Here is an 18883-nt window from a genome sequence, read left to right as displayed (position 1 = left end):
TAGATGGCTTTTGGAGGTCACTTTCCTTACCTATGGTCCTATGAGACCGTCTAATGGCCTTTGAGGGTCCCTTTCCTTACCTATAGTCTTATGAGACCATCTAGATGGCTTTTGAGGGCCCCTTTCCTTATCTATGGTCTTCTGGTGGCCTTATGAGATCATCTAGATGGCCTTTGAGGGTCCCTTTCCTTACCTATGATCTTATGAGACTATCTAGATGGTCTTTGAGGGTCCCTTTCCTTACCTATGGTCTTCTGGTGGCCTTATGAGATCATCTAGATGGCCTTTGAGGGTCCCTTTCCTTACCTATGATCTTATGAGACTATCTAGATGGTCTTTGAGGGTCCTTTTCCTTACCTATGGTCTTCTGATGGCCTTATGAGACCATCTAGATGGCTTTTGGAGGTCACTTTCCTTACCTATGGTCCTATGAGATTGTCTAGATGGCCTTTGGGGGCCCCTTTCCTTACCTATGGTCTTATGAAACCATCTAGATGACCTTTGAGGGCCCCTTTCCTTACCTATGGTCTTATGAAACCATCTAGATGGCCTTTGAAGGTCCCTTTCCTTACCTATGGTCTTATGAGATCGTCTAAATCAGGGGTCCCCAAATTAAGGCCCTCCAAGGTCATTGACCTGGCCTCTGTCCTAAATTTTACACATAGGGTTGACCTACGTCTGAAACGACTTGAAGGCAAATAACACCAACAATCCTAATTTTGGACTATTTCATAATAGTCCGGCCCTCCAACAGTCTGAGGGACTGTGAATTGGCCCTCTGCTTAAAAAGTCTGAGGACCCCTGCCTTAAATCATGAAACAGCTTCCTAAGATCCACAGAGATACTCGCAGGAACACCTAAGCAAGCAAGAGTCCAAAAGTGGCAGGCTAAAACCCAGAACCTCAATCAGTGGCTGATACCAGATGAGAAACTCTCCTCTGGGAGTGGCCAGTACAATGCAAAGTCTACTTTGTGATTTTTCTATATATTATAACTTGCATTCTCAGTTCGTTTCTGACACGATAAATACATAAAACTGAGGGTTGTTGTGTGTTTTCCGGGCTGTATGGCCATGTTCCAGAAGCAGCATTCTCTCCTGAAGTTTTGCCCATATCTATGGCAGGCATCCTTAGAGGTTGGGAGGCATGCCTGCCATAGATGTGGGCGAAACATCAGGAGAGAATGCTTCTGGGACATGGCCATGCAGCCCAGAAAACACACAACAACCCTGTGATTCCGGCCATGAAAGCCTTCGACAACACATAAAATAAAGCTTCCAGACAGGGATTGAGATAAGTTTGAGATAAGTTTGGTTTTGTTTTGCCTGGCTATCTCAGTCCAGCTCTTTGTTGCATGCTTTCAACTGTCGAAACTCCGAAAGGGCATTGAGTTACCGCTTGGGAATGAAGCTTCAGTCCAAACCATTATCTCCTGGGAAGTGAATGTAAGGGGGTCTTTGTGCCGCGGTTTTGGTAAAGGGAAATTTAAATCCAGGCATCGCATTTCAAGACGGCCAGCGTCAAGCTAGATAGGTTGGCTTCCAATGTGAAGAACTGGACTCCCATTGGGATTCACCCGTGATCCGTATTGAGTCCAACCCCAGAAAAAGGCCGAAGAAGCCTTCTCTTCGGGTCTGGCCGAGTCCTTATTGTAGGACACAGTGTCACACTGTGGCAAGGGACCATTTTTAAGTAGCTGAGCTCCTTAGAACCAAAGCCGATTATTGTTTTCGACACCTTAAGAACATAAGAAGGACCTGCAGGGACAGGACGAAGGCCAACCTAGAGCGGGATCCGGTTCCCACAGTGACCGGCTAACCACACGTCCCAAACGGAAGCCCACAAACATCAGGACACGGGTGCAAGAACACCTCCTTCCTTCTCTCTTTAGATTGGGTTGTTGTGCATTTTCCAGGCTGTATGGCCATGTTCCGGAAGCATTCTCTCCTGACGTTTCGCCCACATCCATGGCAGGCATCCTGAGAGGTTGTGAGGTCTCTTGGAAACTAGGCAAGTGGAGCATCATATATAAGGGGCAAGTTTAGTGGTACAGTAGAGTCTCACTTATCCAACATAAACGGGCCAAAAATGGCTTGGATAATCCAGAGGCTTGGATAAGCGAGGCTTGGATAAGCGAGACTCTACTGTAATATTAACATCCACATATACAATGTGTTGTCGAAGGCTTTCATGGCCGGAATCATTAAGTTGCTGTGATTTTTCTGGGCACGTTCCAGAAGCATTCTCTCCTGACGTTTCACCTACATCTATGGCAGGCATCGTCAGAGGTTGTGAGGTCTGTTTGAAACTAAGCAAAAGGGGTTGCTACAGTAGAGTCTCACTTATCCAACACTCGCTTATCCAATGTTCTGGATTATCCAACGCATTTTTGTAGTCAATGTTTTCAATATATCGTGATATTTTGGTGCTAAATTCGTAAATACAGTAGAGTCTCACTTACCAACATAAACGGGCCGGCAGAATGTTGGATAAGCGAATATGTTGGATAATAAGGAGAGATTAAGGAGAAGCCTACTAAACATCAAATTAGGTTATGATTTTACAAATTAAGCACCAAAACATCATGTTATACAACAAATTTGACAGAAAAAGTAGTTCAATATGCAGTAATGCTACGTAGTAATTACTGTATTTACGAATTTAGCACCAAAATATCATGATGTATTGAAAACATTGACTACAAAAATGCGTTGGATAATCCAGAACGTTGGATAAGCGAGTGTTGGATAAGTGAGACTCTACTGTACAAAGGATAGATTGTATAGCTAACATTGCTTTGTTGTCTTGCAACATTTCAGTGCTCCTCTTCTTGTCTTACTCCTCCCTTCCATATTTACCATTAACTGGTTATTTTCTCTGCAAAATGGAAGAACCAACCTTGCATAGCTGGGTCTGCAAAACACTCAGTTTACCAGAGCCCACGGTGGTGCAGTGGGTTAAACTCTTTTGCTGGCAGGACTGCTGACTTGAAGGTTGCCAGTTCAAATCCAACCCCGGGGAGGGCGTGGATGAGCTCCCTCTATCAGCTCCAGCTCCTCATTCGGGGACACTAGAGAAGCCTCCCGCAAGGAACATCCCCTGGGCAACGTCCTTGCAGACGGCCAATTCTCTCACACCAGAAGCGACTTGTAGTTTCTCAAGTTGCTCGTGACACACAATTTTTTTTTTGTCAGACACAACTTGAGAACATACTGCAAGTTGCTTCTGGTGTGAGAGAATTGGCTGCCTACAGAGACTTGCCCAGGCGACGCCTGGATGTGTTATCATCATTCTCAGAGGCTTCTCTCATGTCCCCACAAGCTAGAGCTGACAGGCGGGAGCTCACCCCATCTCGCAGATTCGAACCGGCAACCTTTAGGTTGGCAACCCAACTTTTAGGTCAGCAGTTCAGCCGGCGCAAGGGTTTAACACACTGCACCATCGTGGACTCCTGACATAACTCATTGTGTGACCGTGGTTAAAGTGGTATCAAAAGGTATTAATTATACATTGGAGATGCACCCAATGTTGGATCCAAATAGCTCTGATGCAGGGCGAAACAGTCCCTTTAAAAAACAAAGCCCAAAGAACAAACACTTTCCCACAAGATTGCTGTGAATTTTCCGGTCTGTATGGCCATGTTCCAGAAGCATTCGCTCCTGACGTTTCGCCCACATCTGTGGTAGGCATCCTCAGAGGTTGTGAAGTATATTGGAAACTAGGCTTTATATACCTGTGGAAGGTTCAGGGTTGGGAGAAATAAACTTTCCCTTAAGTTTAATTACTGTATCTCCTCGAGTATAAGCCTAGTTTTTCAGCCCCTTTTTTAAGACTGAAAAAGCCCCCCTCTGCTTATACTCGGGTGAGGGTCCTGGTTGGCTTATATTTGGGTCAGCTTATACTCGAGAATATATGGTACATTTATTATTTTTCTCTATTATTATTGGTATTATTACATTTATTATTTTTCTCTATTATTGTTGCTACTATTACATTTATTTTACTCTATTTTTATTATTATTAATACATTTATTATTTCACTCTGATCTTATTATTATTATTATTGCATTTATTATTTTACTCTATTTATTATTACATGTATTATTTTCCTGTATTTATTATTATTACATGTATTATTTTACCCTATTATTATTAAAAGGACACATAAGCACATTTACATTGAAGAAGATGAGAATAATGATTTGATCAGAGTTGGACAGTCTTAGCTTAAATTTATGTAAATACTCAAAAACATTTAACCTACTGATGCTTCAATTAATGTACAGTAGAGTCTCACTTATCCAAGCCTCGCTTATCCAAGCCTCTGGATAATCCAAGCCATTTTTGTAGTCAATGTTTTCAATATATCGTGATATTTTGGTGCTAAATTTGTAAATACAGTAATTACAACATAACATTTCTGCATATTGAACTACTTTTTCTGTCAAATGTGTTGTATAACATGAAGTTTTGGTGCTTAATTTGTAAAATCATAACCTAATTTGATGTTTAATAGGCTTTTCCTTAATCCCTCCTTATTATCCAAGATATTCGCTTATCCAAGCTTCTGCCGGCCTGTTTAGCTTGGATAAGCGAGACTCTACTGCAATTTTATTGGTATCTATTTTTATTTCTGAAATTTACCACCCTCGGCTTATACTGGAGTCAATGTTTTCCCAGTTTTTTTTTTTTGGTGGTAAAATGAGGTGCCTCGGTTTATATTTGGGTCGGCTTATACTCGAGTATATACGGTATCTTTGGAAAGTCCAGGGTGGGAAGAAACTTCCCCTTAAGTTTAATGAAGTTTCTAGGGCTCAAATGAAGGACTTCTTTTGTTTTCAACTTTTCCAGCCAATGCAAATCTTGCCTAGAGAAACAAATATATGGGGAAATACTCACTCGTCTTGCTCTGCCATTGGTCCGTACATGTACCAGTTGTCATCGTAAGCCAAGTTGTCATTGAGGGAGGGATCCTCGTGTGTCAGTCCCGGGGAAGACATCGCCTCTTCTTCTTCTTCTCTCTTCCAAGCAAAGAATATATGAGTCAATGGGTGCCAAAATTGGGTAGGTTCAATCCAAAAAGGTGAGCGGCAAGTGTAGTTCTCGGAGTGTAGTCCTGTTGAGCTACATCAGGCGCATGCCTCCACATCCGTGACCCTGGCTCCGCTTCACTTTGTTCCCCTCGCTCTGAGTTCAAAGTGACTTTGCCCTGTTTCAACAGCTGATGAGAACAAAGAAGGAGGAGAACACAGGCTGGTGCAAAAAAAAAAAGGGGGGGAAGGAAGAAGGAAGGAAGGGAGGGAGGGGGAAAAAGTCTTGCTCATAAAAGGCTAGGTCATGACTGGGACAAGGAGATTAAAGAAACCCAAGATGTGCCGAAGTGGGCTTCTTCTCCCTCCACTGCGGTGTTTTCATTACACGGATTTCGGGAGGACTTTGGAGGGTCGAAGAGGGGTTTGTTTTAATTTATAGCGGGTCCTGTCACATTAGTCAGGGGCACAGGACCCCCATGAAAGTGAAAAACCATGAATGGAAAAGTGCTATCATGTACAGGCATTGCACAAATCTCAATAAGTATATACCACATATATAAATACGAGGGTTATCCAGAAAGTAGATTACGTTTTGGAATTAAAAATGAACAAAGTATAGGAGGAAACATTGACCATATGCAGTTGAAAGCCAGACCCAAATACCACTTCTCAACATAGTCGCCATTCAAATCTAGGCACTTATCGCAGCGATGAATGAGCTTGGCAACTCCTTCCCCACAAAACTCTGCCACTTGCTGAAGTGGGCTTCTTCTCCCTCCACTGGGGTGTTTTCATTTCACGGATTTCGGGAGGACTTTGGAGGGTCGAGAGGAGTTTGTTTTAATTTATAGCCAGACCTGTCACATTAGTCAGGGGCTCAGGACCCCCATGAAAGTGAAAAACCATGAATGGAAAAGTGCTATCATGTACAGGCATTGCACAAATCTCAATAAGTATATACCACATATATAAATACGAGGGTTATCCAGAAAGTAGATTACGTTTTGGAATTAAAAATGAACAAAGTATAGGAGGAAACATTGACCATATGCAGTTGAAAGCCACCCCCAAATACCACTTCTCAACATAGTCGCCATTCAAATCTAGGCACTTATCACAGCGATGAATGAGCTTGGCAACTCCTTCCCCACAAAACTCTGCCACTTGCTGAAGTGGGCTTCTTCTCCCTCCACTGGGGTGTTTTCATTTCACGGATTTCGGGAGGACTTTGGAGGGTCGAAGAGGGGTTTGTTTTAATTTATAGCCGGCCCTGTCACATTAGTCAGGGGCACAGGACCCCCATGAAAGTGAAAAACCATGAATGGAAAAGTGCTATCATGTACAGGCATTGCACAAATCTCAATAAGTATATACCACATATATAAATACGAGGGTTATCCAGAAAGTAGATTACGTTTTGGAATTAAAAATGAACAAAGTATAGGAGAAAACATTGACCATATGCAGTTGAAAGCCAGACCCAAATACCACTTTTCAGCATAGTTGCCATTGAAATCTAGACACTTATCATAACGATGAATGAGCTTGGCAACTCCTTCCCCACAAAACCCTGCCGCTTGCGTCCTCAAAAAATATAGGAGAAAACATTTACCATATGCAGTTGAAAGCCACACCCAATATCACTTCTCAACATAGTCCCCATTCAAATCTAGGCCCTTATCATAGTGATGAAGGAGCTTGGCAACTCCTTCCCCACCAAACTCTGCCGCTTGCATCCTCAACCAGCTGGTCACCCCTACTCTTGCTGCGCATCATCGCCAAAACGCTGCTTTTTGTAAAGACACCCCTCTCTCCAAACCTCAGCAAAATGATTTTTGGGGACTATAACACCCAGCATCCGCCAATTGCCAAAGTATTGCTTAGCTCAACTCGCTCCTGTTTCTGTTCCAAACTGCATATAGAGGTAACACATTAGGGGATTCAGGGCCTTGGAGTACAAATAAAAGACCATTTCTGGTGAGATTCAGAACTGGGTTGCTGTGAGTTTTCTGGGCTGTCTGGCCATGTTCCAGAAGCACTCTCTCCTGACGTTTCACCCACATCTATGGCAGGCATTCTCAGAGGTTGTGAGATCTGAGGATGCCTGCCATATATGTGGGTGAAACGTCAGGAGCGAATGCTTCGGTAACATGGCCATACAGCCCAGAAAATTCAGAGCAACCCAGTGATTCCGGCCATGAAAGTCTTTGACAACACATCTCCCCAAATATTCAAATAGAAATCCCCTTGTCTGCCTCTCCCCGGTTTCCATCCTCTTTGGAGCAAGAACGGATAAGTCTGTTGCATCTTCTGCCTGACAGCTCTCCAGATATTTCAAGATCGCTATCGGGCCTCCCTGGTAATCTCCGTACCAGGCAAACGCCTTCCCTCGAAAATGGAGCTCAGCCCTTTTTGTTTTATGGCCTTTCGACAGCATTGCATTAATGAATTGCGGTTATGGCTGCACAGAAGGAGATTTCGGAGTTACTGTGCATCAAATATGCCAAAGCCAGCTGAGCTCAACCAACCAGGGGTCTGCCTTTTGACTTTCCTTCTATGCCCAGCCTTGGTGGCTTCCATGTAAATGTAGCTGTCAATCTACTAGGTTTTGGTCCAAACATTAAAGGAACTCTCCAAGGCAGGGGTCCCCAAACTAAGGCCCGGGGGCCGGATGCGGCCCATTGAAGCTACTTATCTGGCCCCCATGGCACAAGGGCAGAAGGGGGTTGGACTAAATGACCCAAGGGGTCTTTTCTTCTCTCACAACCCTTCTTCTTCTTCTTCTTCTTCTTCTTATTATTATTATTATTATTATTATCAACACAACGACGTTGTATGGCACAGCAAACAAGATAGATATGCTGGATTTCGTTTCGCAAAACCACAAGTCGAACACTTCCCAAGTGTCTAGGACTGTGTGATGTATTTTCGGATGATGTGTGCAGATCCCAGTAGGGTGGCCTTTTGCAGTTGGCAGATGGTGATTTTGTCAATGTCTATTGTTTCCAAATGCCGGCTGAGATCTTTTGGCACGGCACCCAGTGTGCCCATCACCACCGGGACCACCTGCACTGGTTTCTGCCAGAGTCTTTGAAGTTCAATCTTGAGGTCCTGATAGCGGCTGAGTTTTTCCTGTTGTTTTTCGTCAATGCGACTGTCACCTGGGATGGCAACATCAATGATCCATTTATTATTATTATTATTATTATTATTATTATTATTATTATTATTATTAACATTGAGGCTGGGTAGCCATCTGTCAGGGGTGCTTTGCTTGTGCTTTTGTGCACAAAGGCAGAAGGGGATTGGACTCAATGGCCCAAAGGGTCTCTTCCAACCCTTATTATTATTATTATTAATAATAATAATAATAATAATAATAATAAACATTGAGGCTGGGTAGCCATCTGTCAGGGGTGCTTTGCTTGTGCTTTTGGTGCACAAAGGCAGAAGGGGATTGGACTCAATGGCCCAAAGGGTCTCTTCCAACCCTTATTAATAATAATAATAATAATAATAATAATAATAATAATAATAATAAACATTGAGGCTGGGTGGCCATCTGTCAGGGGTGCTTTGCTTGTCCTTTCGGTGCACAAAGGCAGAAGGGGATCGGACTCAATGGCCCAAAGGGTCTCTTCCAACCCTCTTTTTTATTGTTGTTGTTGTTGTTGTTGTTGTTGTTGTTATTATTATTATTATTGCTCGGTGGCCAACTATAGTCCGGCCCTCCAACGGTCCGAAGGATCATGAACCGGCCCCCTGTTCAAAAAGTTTGGGGACCCCTGCTCCAAGGTATCGAAGCCAATTGATCTGGACTCTTTGAGAACTCATGGCATTTGGGCCGAGTCCCAGAACTGAGCTCTCCGGCCCTTTCACCCTTGATCCTCTCCCCGCCTTGCGATTTCCCAAGCGTTCTGGGTTTCGGTAGCCTAATTTAGAAAGAAAATGAACAGAGCTTTTTAAATTGGTTATTGTTAAATCTCTGCTGATCTCCTGCTAATCCCCAAGAGAGATTTAGCAGCAAAGAGAAGCCTGTGTAAAATTGCTGGAGAGCTGGGTTTGGAGGGAATAAATATGTGAGGGGAAGTCCTAGGGAGGAGGGAGCAAGCTTGTTTTCTGCTGCCCTGGAGACTAGGACACGGAACAAGGGCTTCAAACTACAGGAAAGGAGATTCCACCTGAACATCAGGAAGAACTTCCTCACTGTGAGAAGGGCTGTTTGGCAGTGGAACTCTCTCCCCCAGACTCCTTCTTTGGAGGCTTTTAAGCAGAGGCTGGATGGCCATCTGTCGGGGGTGCTTTGAATGAGATTTCCTGCTTCTTGGCAGGGGGTTGGACTGGATGGCCCATGAGGTTTCTTCCAACTCTACTATTCTATGATTCTATGGAAAGAAAATAAGAGTTTGCATCTCCTTCCTGAAGGCATATCTGGTGGAGGTTGACCATAGAGTTGCCGTGAAAGACCTACAAAGAACATTTTAATTAAATCCACTAATAATCACATCTAGAAAAGTTCAAACCGCAAATGTGGATGGACAATATTGCTTAGACTTAGGTCCCTTCCCTAAGATATCTAATGATGTATCCCATATACATCATACTTGGGTCCCGTCTCCAAGATATCTCATGATGGATACATCATACTTGTGCCCCATCTCCAAGATATCTCATGATGTATCCCACATACATCATACTTGTGCCCCATCTCCAAGATATCTCATGATGTATCCCACATACATCATACTTGTGCCCCATCTCCAAGATATCTCATGATGTATCCCACATACATCATACTTGTGCCCCATCTCCAAGATATCTCATGATGTATCCCACATACATCATACTTGTGCCCCATCTCCAAGATATCTCATGATGTATCCCACATACATCATACTTGTGCCCCATCTCCAAGATATCTCATGATGTATCCCACATACATCATACTTGTGCCCCATCTCCAAGATATCTCATGATGTATCCCACATACATCATACTTGGGTCCCATCTCCAAGATATCTCATGATGTATCCCACATACATCATACTTGTGCCCCATCTCCAAGATATCTCATGATGTATCCCACATACATCATACTTGGGTCCCATCTCCAAGATATCTCATGATGTATCCCACATACATCATACTTGTGCCCCATCTCCAAGATATCTCATGATGTATCCCACATACATCATACTTGGGTCCCATCTCCAAGATATCTCATGATGTATCCCACATACATCATACTTGTGCCCCATCTCCAAGATATCTCATGATGTATCCCACATACATCATACTTGGGTCCCATCTCCAAGATATCTCATGATGTATCCCACATACATCATACTTGGGTTCCATCTTCAAGATAGCTCATGATGTTTCCTGTATATATAATACTTGAGTCCATCTGCAAAATATCTCATGATGTTTCCCTTATGAAATCATACTTGGGTCCCATCTCCAAGATATCTCATGATGTATCTCATATAAACTATACTCGGGTCCCATCTCCAAGATATCTCATGATATATCCCATAAACACCGTATTTGGGTCCCACCTCTAAGCTATTTCATGATGTATTCCATATTTATCAAACTTGGATCCCATCTCCAGGATGATTAATGATGTGTCCCATATACGTCATACTTGGGTCCCATCACCAAGATGTCTCATGATGGATATATTGAAGGTGGGACTCAAGCCTGGAATTCTATACAATTTCTAATTTAATCTGAAGGCAACTTTATGCACCATATTTTTAATCACGGTGTGCACGAAACAGAGTTAGTGCACATGACACCATCAAAAAACATGTGTTGCTATCTCAACCGCATGGACCATTTGTGAGCAAACCTGTGTTGAGAACCATTTCTCCCAGAAGGTCATTTTGGGGGCAGAAGGGAGGGCTGGCAGCGGGCGCCTTGTGAGATCCAAATTCTTGTGTCGTCTCGCAGCACGGTGCCTACACTCCACCCTGGATTTGCCCGAAATCCGATCCCTTTGCCTCTCTGTCTCACCTCTGCCTGAGAAAGGCAAAGCTTTGATCGGGAGGCGGCCAAGGGGAAAGATTGATGGCTACAATAAAGATCTTACATATTCTTCATTTCCCACTATCTATCACTCCCTGGGGAGCGGGTTTTGCCTCTCGCCAAAATGAAAATGAATTGGGAAGATGGGGGTGGATCAGAGAAGGGGAATAAGAGCACATGGCGTGTGGCTTTTTAATAAAACCATGCAGATAAGAGATCTGTTTCAAGAGCAGCTGTTGATGTCTTTCAGCAGGAGCTGATTTGAACAGGCCTGGGCACCAAGGGCAAATTTCCCCAGGGAAGGAAACTCTGGGTGAGATCACTGCCTGGAAAAAATAGTGTTTATATATATATATATATATATTAGACATGTCCAAAAAATTGTTTTGAATCGTATATCGGAATTATTTCGGATTGTTCTTCCTTTTTGATACGCATTCCGAGACATTGTCTCACGGCGCAACCAGCAATGTAATTTGAAGCATTGTTGGCCCATTCTCTAATTGTCTCTTAATGTTTCGTTAATTTTTTTCAGCATTTTTTTTAAAAAATATATATTTTTAAAAATATATTTTTTGTTTCTGCAACCTACCTTGAATGGGAGCTTAGCACAGCCTAATATGGCTGCCGCTCCCCAGCCAATCAGAAGCTTCCACGATGGACACAAAGGTGGGGGCTAACGTCCACATGGAAGATTGCCATACAAGCCTGGTGTGTAGCGATTGCGCATGTGCATCCGCCATTTTAGAAACATTTAGAATCATTACGAATTTTCAGAAATATCCAAAATTTTTGGGTGAAAAAATCGGAAATACTTTCTATATTGAGGCGCCAGCGCCCCCTACCTTAGAAACGAGAATTGAAACATTCTCCCCCCCCTCCCAAAAAAAAGGAACCGATGGGGGGGGGACTTTTACAGGGCTCTCCTGCCCTCATTTCTTGAGCTATCCTCATCAAATTTGCAAATAAGCTCCCATTCAAGGTAGGTTGCAGAAACAAAATAATTTTTAAAATATTTTTAAATATATATATATTTTTAAAAAATTTTGGGGAAAAAAATTAACGAAACATTAAGAGACAATTAGAGAATGGACCAACAATGGTTCGAATTACATTGCTGGTTGCACTATGAGACAGTGTCTCGGAATGCGTATCAAAAAGCGAGAACAATCCGAAATAATTCCGATATACGATTCAAAACGATTTTTTGGACATGTCTAACAAATAGGCCACTCAAAATAGTGCTCTGTTTGCACAGATGTTGGTTACTGAGCCAAGATGTAAAAGCTATTAAATTTCAGCAGCACCTGTTGCTGGGAAAGTTCTGTCTGCAATGCAACATTGCTTTCATTCTCCGGTGGCACACTTTCAGAAGACGATGAGGATCAACACACAACAAAAAAAAAAAGAACCGACAGCAAAACACACGGCGTAGTACATACTTAAAACTGCAGATTGGGAACTAACAAAATATGGGATTCACCTGGTCCAAAGAACACTAGATAAATAGCAGCAACACAATCACAGCCTTTCAAGTTGTTTTGCACGGGGAAACAACATCAGAGCCAAAAGAGGGAAAGAAAGGGTTCTTCTAATACTTAATTAACTAGGAGACATTCAAAAAGAGTTTTTGCAGAATGGTTGTTTTTGTCTCTTCTGGATCAAGAGGAACGTTGCTTTCGTCAGACCCACAGACCGCCTGCTTTCTTTACACAATCGTCCAGGCCGTTTGAATAACCCTGATTTTTGAACAGCTATTGTTCGGTAAGACGAGGAGGCACCGTTTTTGTGAATTTGTTATGTTTGCGTTATTTTCCCAAACAAGAAAGGGACCAACAGGACAATCCTTTGCATCTTTTCTCAGCGGGTCTTGATACTTAAGACAAAATTGACCCATTGGCAGGGCCGTAGCCAGAAAAAAATTTCGGGAGGGGTTTTGAAAATTGGGGGGGGGGGGGGTTGAACCCCTAGCACACACCTCTCCCCGCTACAAACCTGTCAATATCTGCTTGAGATAGTGCCTGGAGGGACTCTTAATGTTTTGCATCTCATAGACTTAGCATGGGGATTTGGTTAACCAGTTAAAATTCATGAGTAAACGAGATTTTTTTTATAACTTGAAAAATTTCGGGGGGGGGTTTGAACCCCTAAACCCCCCCCCCCCCTCGCTACAGGCCTGCCCATTGGATACATAGAGATGCAAAAGTTTAAGAAAGTTTTGAAAAAGCAGAACTTTACCTTTTTCCCTGGTTGGTTTTTGAGCTGAAAGTAAGTTAACTTCTTTGCAGCAGGTAGATAGGAATCTTGGTCAGTAGTTCAAGGAGATATAACAGCAAACATCCATGGCGTTAGTCCTCTTAATGTTGTTCCTTCCTAACCAGGTTGTTGAGTATTGAGTTGGCCCCAAAATGCAAAGGCAGGGGAGGCAAGGAAACTTTTTCAGAGCCAGTTGCCTTAATCTGATCAAAAGAAAGAGACGCACAAGCCAGGCGTGCAAACTTAAAGGCAAAGTTCAGCGGTCAGCGAAGTGGAGGATCTCGTCCCACAAGACGAGGAACTTTAGCCCCTCGGCATGGGGCCAGTCCAGGGGCTGAGAAAATTAAAAGCTACCGTCGACATCCGATTAATTCCTTCCAAGTTGAGGATCATATAAAACCTTTATAGCAGTGGTTCCCAACTTTAAATTGGATGCAACGTGGACCATCAAGATCAATCAACCCCTCTCACCACCACCTGGACAAACATAAATTTAATTTTTTTAAAAATAACTAGAATGTCTTAATACAGTAGAGTCTCACTTATCCAAGCTAAACGGGCCGGCAGAAGCTTGGATAAGTGAATATCTTGGATAATAAGGAGGGATTAAGGAAAAGCCTATTAAACATCAAATTAGGTTATGATTTTACAAATTAAGCACCAAACATCATGTTATAGAACAAATTTGACAGAAAAAGTAGTTCAATATGCAGTAATGCTATGTAGTAATTACTGTATTTACGAATTTAGCACCAAAATATCACAATATATTGAAAACATTGACTACAAAAATGGCTTGGATAATCCAGAGGCTTGGATAAGCGAGGCTTGGATAAGTGAGACTCTACTGTAATATTAACATCCACATATACAATGTGTTGTCGAAGGCTTTCATGGCTGGAATCATTAAGTTGCTGTGATTTTTCTGGGCACGTTCCAGAAGCATTCTCTCCTGACGTTTCACCCACATCTATGGCAGGCATCGTCAGAGGTTGTGAGGTTTGTTTGAAACTAAGCAAGAGGGGTTGCTACAGTAGAGTCTCACTTATCCAACACTCGCTTATCCAATGTTCTGGATTATCCAACGCATTTTTGTAGTCAATGTTTTCAATATATCGTGATGTTTTGGTGCTAAATTCGTAAATACAGTAGAGTCTCACTTACCAACGTAAACGGGCCGGCAGAATGTTGGATAAGCGAATATGTTGGATAATAAGGAGAGATTAAGGAAAAGCCTATTAAACATCAAATTAGGTTATGATTTTACAAATTAAGCACCAAAACATCATGTTATACCACAAATTTGACAGAAAAAGTAGTTCAATACGCAGTAATGTTATGTTGTAATTACTGTATTTACGAATTTAGCACCAAAATATCACAATGTTTTGAAAACATTGACTACAAAACTGCGTTGGATAATCCATAACGTTGGATAAGTGAATGTTGGATAAGTGAGACTCTACTGTACATATCTGTTAGAATGATGTCCAGGGTGTGAATGTTGCAATTGGCTAGCTTGATTAGCAGTGGATATCCTTGCCGCTTCAAAGCTGGCTGCTTCCTGCCTGGGGAAATTCTTTGTTGGGAGGTGTTAGCTGGCCCTGATTGACTGTGTGTTTGGGGAGGGGGGATTATACCTGCAAGGCCACTTCCTCAACAGCCACTTCCTCATCCGCATTGACTCAGGTTTGCTGGGAAAAGACCCTCATAGACCTCTTTTCTGTTTCTTGCAAACTGTGGTCCATGAATCACTGTTTGGGAACCACTGCTTTACAGTGTGGCCAAAACACCCCAAAGGTACCATATTCCCATTAATATAGATGACCTTAATATAGTTTTGGACTCATGAAATATATGGCTACCCTTGTTTGTCTTGCTTATATTCCATTGATTTCTATTTATTTCCTCTCTGAATAACAATATCGGGATCCTACCCCAAACACTTCCACCCAGTCCTCTTTCCAGCCTGAGCAACCTGTTTGCACATGGCTCACCTTCTAATCATAGCAAGGATTGTTTGCAGGTGAGTACAAGCCTTGAATTGTTACCAAGGCTCATTTGCAAACAAACAAAGAAGCCGAAACCGGGTTTCCTTTGGCATTTCTTCAACACAGTTGGAGAAAACAGATTCAATTTTTGCAATGTGTGCCGCATTGGAAGAAAAGTTTGCAAAGTTTCCTCCAATATGAGTTGGTTTGGCTTCTGTTGCTTATCTAAGAAGATGTGTGAATGGTAGGAGGAGGATATCATGCATTTACAGGTCAGTCTTGGGCAAAAGTCAAGGTGTATTTGAGATATTCTTCTCTACTGAGTTGTGTTTGTCTTTTTGGAAGGCAACTCATGCTGCATCCTGTCATCCTTCAATGATGGGATTATGAACTCTAGGAACACAGAGCGGTGTTTTTCAAAGCCTACGTCCAACCAATTGCTAACTACTTGGAGATATTACTGCAATTTGCTATTTGATCCTAAAAGCCATGGCTGGCAAACACCGGGAGCCCCGGCTCCCCATGACCTTGCAGAAATCCCGTCTGAAGGCCGAGGAGAAGGTCTTGGACTTTGATTTTGAGTTGACAAGTGTCCAGTTCAATAAGGTGGGAAGGTATGTGCTGAGATTGACGGTGGAAAATCCATTGCTGGAGGGGTCAGGAGCCGGGGTGCAACTCCGAGTGAACGAAGGAGACCCCCTTTATACCAACACGGCCACCACCGACGTGGTGGAGCAGGCCAACCTGAATGAAGTCTACACCTTTGAGAAAAGGAGATTCCTCTTCATCCTGCCCAAAGGTAAGAAGGACACCAACCGAGCAGAGGTTGGGAAGAGCCCTCCATGGTTGGGGAATTCTAGGAGTTGTGATCCAAAGGAGAGTCACTAGAGAGAAGGTAGGATCAGGGTATGGAACATGAATGGTGAGAGAAGATAAGGAGATGGACTTCAGGGCCAGATATTAACCCAATTTCAGTTTGTTCCTGAACTATGTTATAATGAGAAGGTTTTGAGCACTGTGGAAGGCCATGGATGGGAACCCTCAAGATAAGCTGAACTTCAACTCCCAGCATTCATTATTACTGGTCATATTGGCATGACAGGTGCTGTAGTTAACAACTTTTTGGATGTTTCATGACATTAGGAGATAAAGAATGTTGATGGGAATGAATTATTGGTTTTCAGTCCCAGAAGATCCGACATTCATTATGTCATTGTTTTGTCCCTTTTTATCTGACTTTACAATATTTTTTTATTTTTCATGGATGATGGTGTTTTCTTTCACCTGCTCCCTGTTTTCCTGGCATTGAGTCATGGTCCTTCCAGTAACTGGGATGGGGGTGAAATGGACTTTCCCAGCAATATACTGCGAGTCATCACTGTTGTGATGAAGATGATGTGATGCTGTTATTCTAGTTTCCATCATCTCTAGCCTGATATGACCAATAGCTAGAAACTTTGGAGTCCGTTCCCCAGCCAGCTTTGCTGTTAGTGAACTTCTCTGGAAGACGTGCAAAATATATACTATACTAGCTTGGGGACCTGGCGGTGCCCGGGTCTTTTGAGAAACCTGTGTGGCAATTTTGGTTCAGATCCGAAGTCGTCTGAGTTCAGTGCTGTCTGTATAAGGGTGAACTACAACTCCCAGAGCCAAAGGACAATCACCCTGAAACCCTGCCTGTATGTTCAGTTGGGTATGATGAGGCAATGTGCCAAGTTTGGTCCAGATCTGAAGTCGGCTGAGTTCAGTGCTGTCTGTTTAAGGGTGAACTACAACTGCCAGAGCCAAAGGAGAATCACCCCGAAACCCTGCCTGTATGCTCAGTTGGGTATGATGAAGTAGTGTGCCAAGTTTGGTCGAGATCCGAAGTCGGCTGGGTTCAGTGCTGTCTGGAAAAGGGTGAACTACAACTCCCAGAGCCAAAGGAGAATCACCCTGAAACCCTGCCTGTATGCTCAGTTGGGCATGATGGGGCCGTGTGCCAAGTTTGGTCCAGATCCGAAGTCGGCTGGGTTCAGTGTTGTCTGTATAAGGGTGAACTACAGCTCCCAGAGCAAGAAGTGAGTGAAGCTACTTGGTCCATCCTCCTCCAATCTTCACCAGGATGGAAAGGGGTTCATGGCGGTTCTGTGTAGCAAGTTAGGTCCAGTTCCGTCACTGGTGGGCATCGCAGTCGCCTGTGGGAGCTGTAGCGATTGAAAGTACTACAAATCCCATCACCCATGGTCCCGCAAATGGCACCAGGGCATAAAGTGCATCATGGGGATTAAGTGTGCGAAGTTTGGTCCAGATCAGTCATTCCTGGTGGTCACAGTGGCCTGTGGTAGTGGCGGTCAATCAGAAATCTGCCACATACATACATACATACACTGCCTGCCGCATACAAACATTGACTTTTATTATATATATATTATATAGATAACCTTGGTACATGAGATAGACTTGGAGAAATTGGGAATGAGGCTTTGGGAGACGGAGCTACCTGAATATTATTGATTGAAACAACATCTTTCTAGGAATTTTAAGGTCTTCCAACATGACTGTATGGCCAACTTTTCTGGAAGATGACCTTAAGATGGCATTGGAGACCCTAGGGATTCAAAGAGAGGTATTGTAAGGCAATTTATCTCAAAAAGGAGTTCTGGCACAGGAGGCAATCAGAAAATCTAGTCTCGTGAGAGTACAAAAGCAAAGTTTATTTTCACATACCTATGAGAAGGTGGAACAGCCATATACGCCCACTTCAGTGGATCCGTACCATGCAAATGGCCGCCGTGCAGTGTGGTGTAGTAAACAAAGAATATATATCTTGGCTTATCTAAACTTGACCAATTACTGAGGGTCTTCTACACCTCCACACCTCTTTGGCACAGAGTGGTGTTTGTGATCTCGTTTGTTTACTCAAACTAGCTTCTGTCCTTGGAACCTTCTAGAGAAAGGTACCAGCTCAAAGAGAAAGGGAGGGGCACAAGTCCTTTGTTACTTTGGTTCATACAAAGAACTTACATTGTGTATATAAAAGCTAATATGATATAGGTAAAGGTAAAGGTTTCCCTTGACGTTAAGTCCAGTCATGTCTGACTCTGGGGGGTTGGTGCTCATCTCCATTTCTAAGCCGAAGAGCCGGCGTTGTCCATAGACACCTCCAAGGTCAGGTGGCCACTGGCAGGACTGCATGGAGCGCCGTTACCTTCCCGCTGGAGCAGTACCTATTGATCTACTCACATTGGCATGTTTTCGAACTGCTAGGTTGGCAGGAGCTGGGGTTAACAGCGGGCGCTCATTCCATTCCTGGGATTTGAACCTGGGACCTTTCGGTCTGCAAGTTCAGCAGCTCAGCGCTTTAATGCACTGTACCATCAGGGGCCCCAATATGATATATGCAGAGGCAAAGCTATATATGCAAAATACTATTTTCAGGCTTAATGTCCTTCCCTAGAAATCTCCATGTCTTTCAAACTAGAGGACCTAGAGATTCCTAGTGATAATGTTTTAATGAAATCTGTGAATAATCGAATCTACCAAAGTCGCAACCGCAAATGTGGAGGGACAACTGTACTAAGGTGTGTTTTTA

General features: G+C 43.1%; 2 protein-coding genes across 3 annotated transcripts in view; one reads left to right on the top strand and one right to left on the bottom strand.

The window, feature by feature from the left end:
- Positions 1-13654, bottom strand: part of stra6 (signaling receptor and transporter of retinol STRA6) — a 52960-nt gene extending 39306 nt beyond the window's left edge. Inside the window, exons 1-2 of one of the 2 annotated variants that reach the window (XM_062962986.1) lie at positions 13301-13654; positions 4899-5020 (exon numbers count right to left, since the gene is read on the bottom strand). In XM_062962986.1, coding sequence (XP_062819056.1) covers positions 4899-4999 — 101 coding nt within the window. In that variant the 5' untranslated portion in view covers positions 5000-5020; positions 13301-13654. The remainder of the gene's footprint in view (positions 1-4898; positions 5021-13300) is intronic. The other variant, XM_062962985.1, reaches the window with a different exon arrangement.
- A 699-nt stretch (positions 13655-14353) lies between these two features.
- LOC134293920 (coiled-coil domain-containing protein 33-like) lies at positions 14354-16627 on the top strand. Its single transcript, XM_062963044.1, has one exon. The coding sequence runs from the start codon at positions 15799-15801 to the stop codon at positions 16195-16197; it is 399 nt and encodes a 132-aa protein (XP_062819114.1). The 5' UTR covers positions 14354-15798; the 3' UTR covers positions 16198-16627.
- The last annotated feature ends 2256 nt before the right edge of the window (positions 16628-18883 follow it).

This window comes from Anolis carolinensis, unplaced genomic scaffold (assembly GCF_035594765.1).
Source record: "Anolis carolinensis isolate JA03-04 unplaced genomic scaffold, rAnoCar3.1.pri scaffold_11, whole genome shotgun sequence".
NCBI lineage: Eukaryota > Metazoa > Chordata > Lepidosauria > Squamata > Dactyloidae > Anolis > Anolis carolinensis.
Note: the sequence above shows the minus strand (reverse complement) of the source record. Positions and strands in the feature narration are given on the sequence as shown.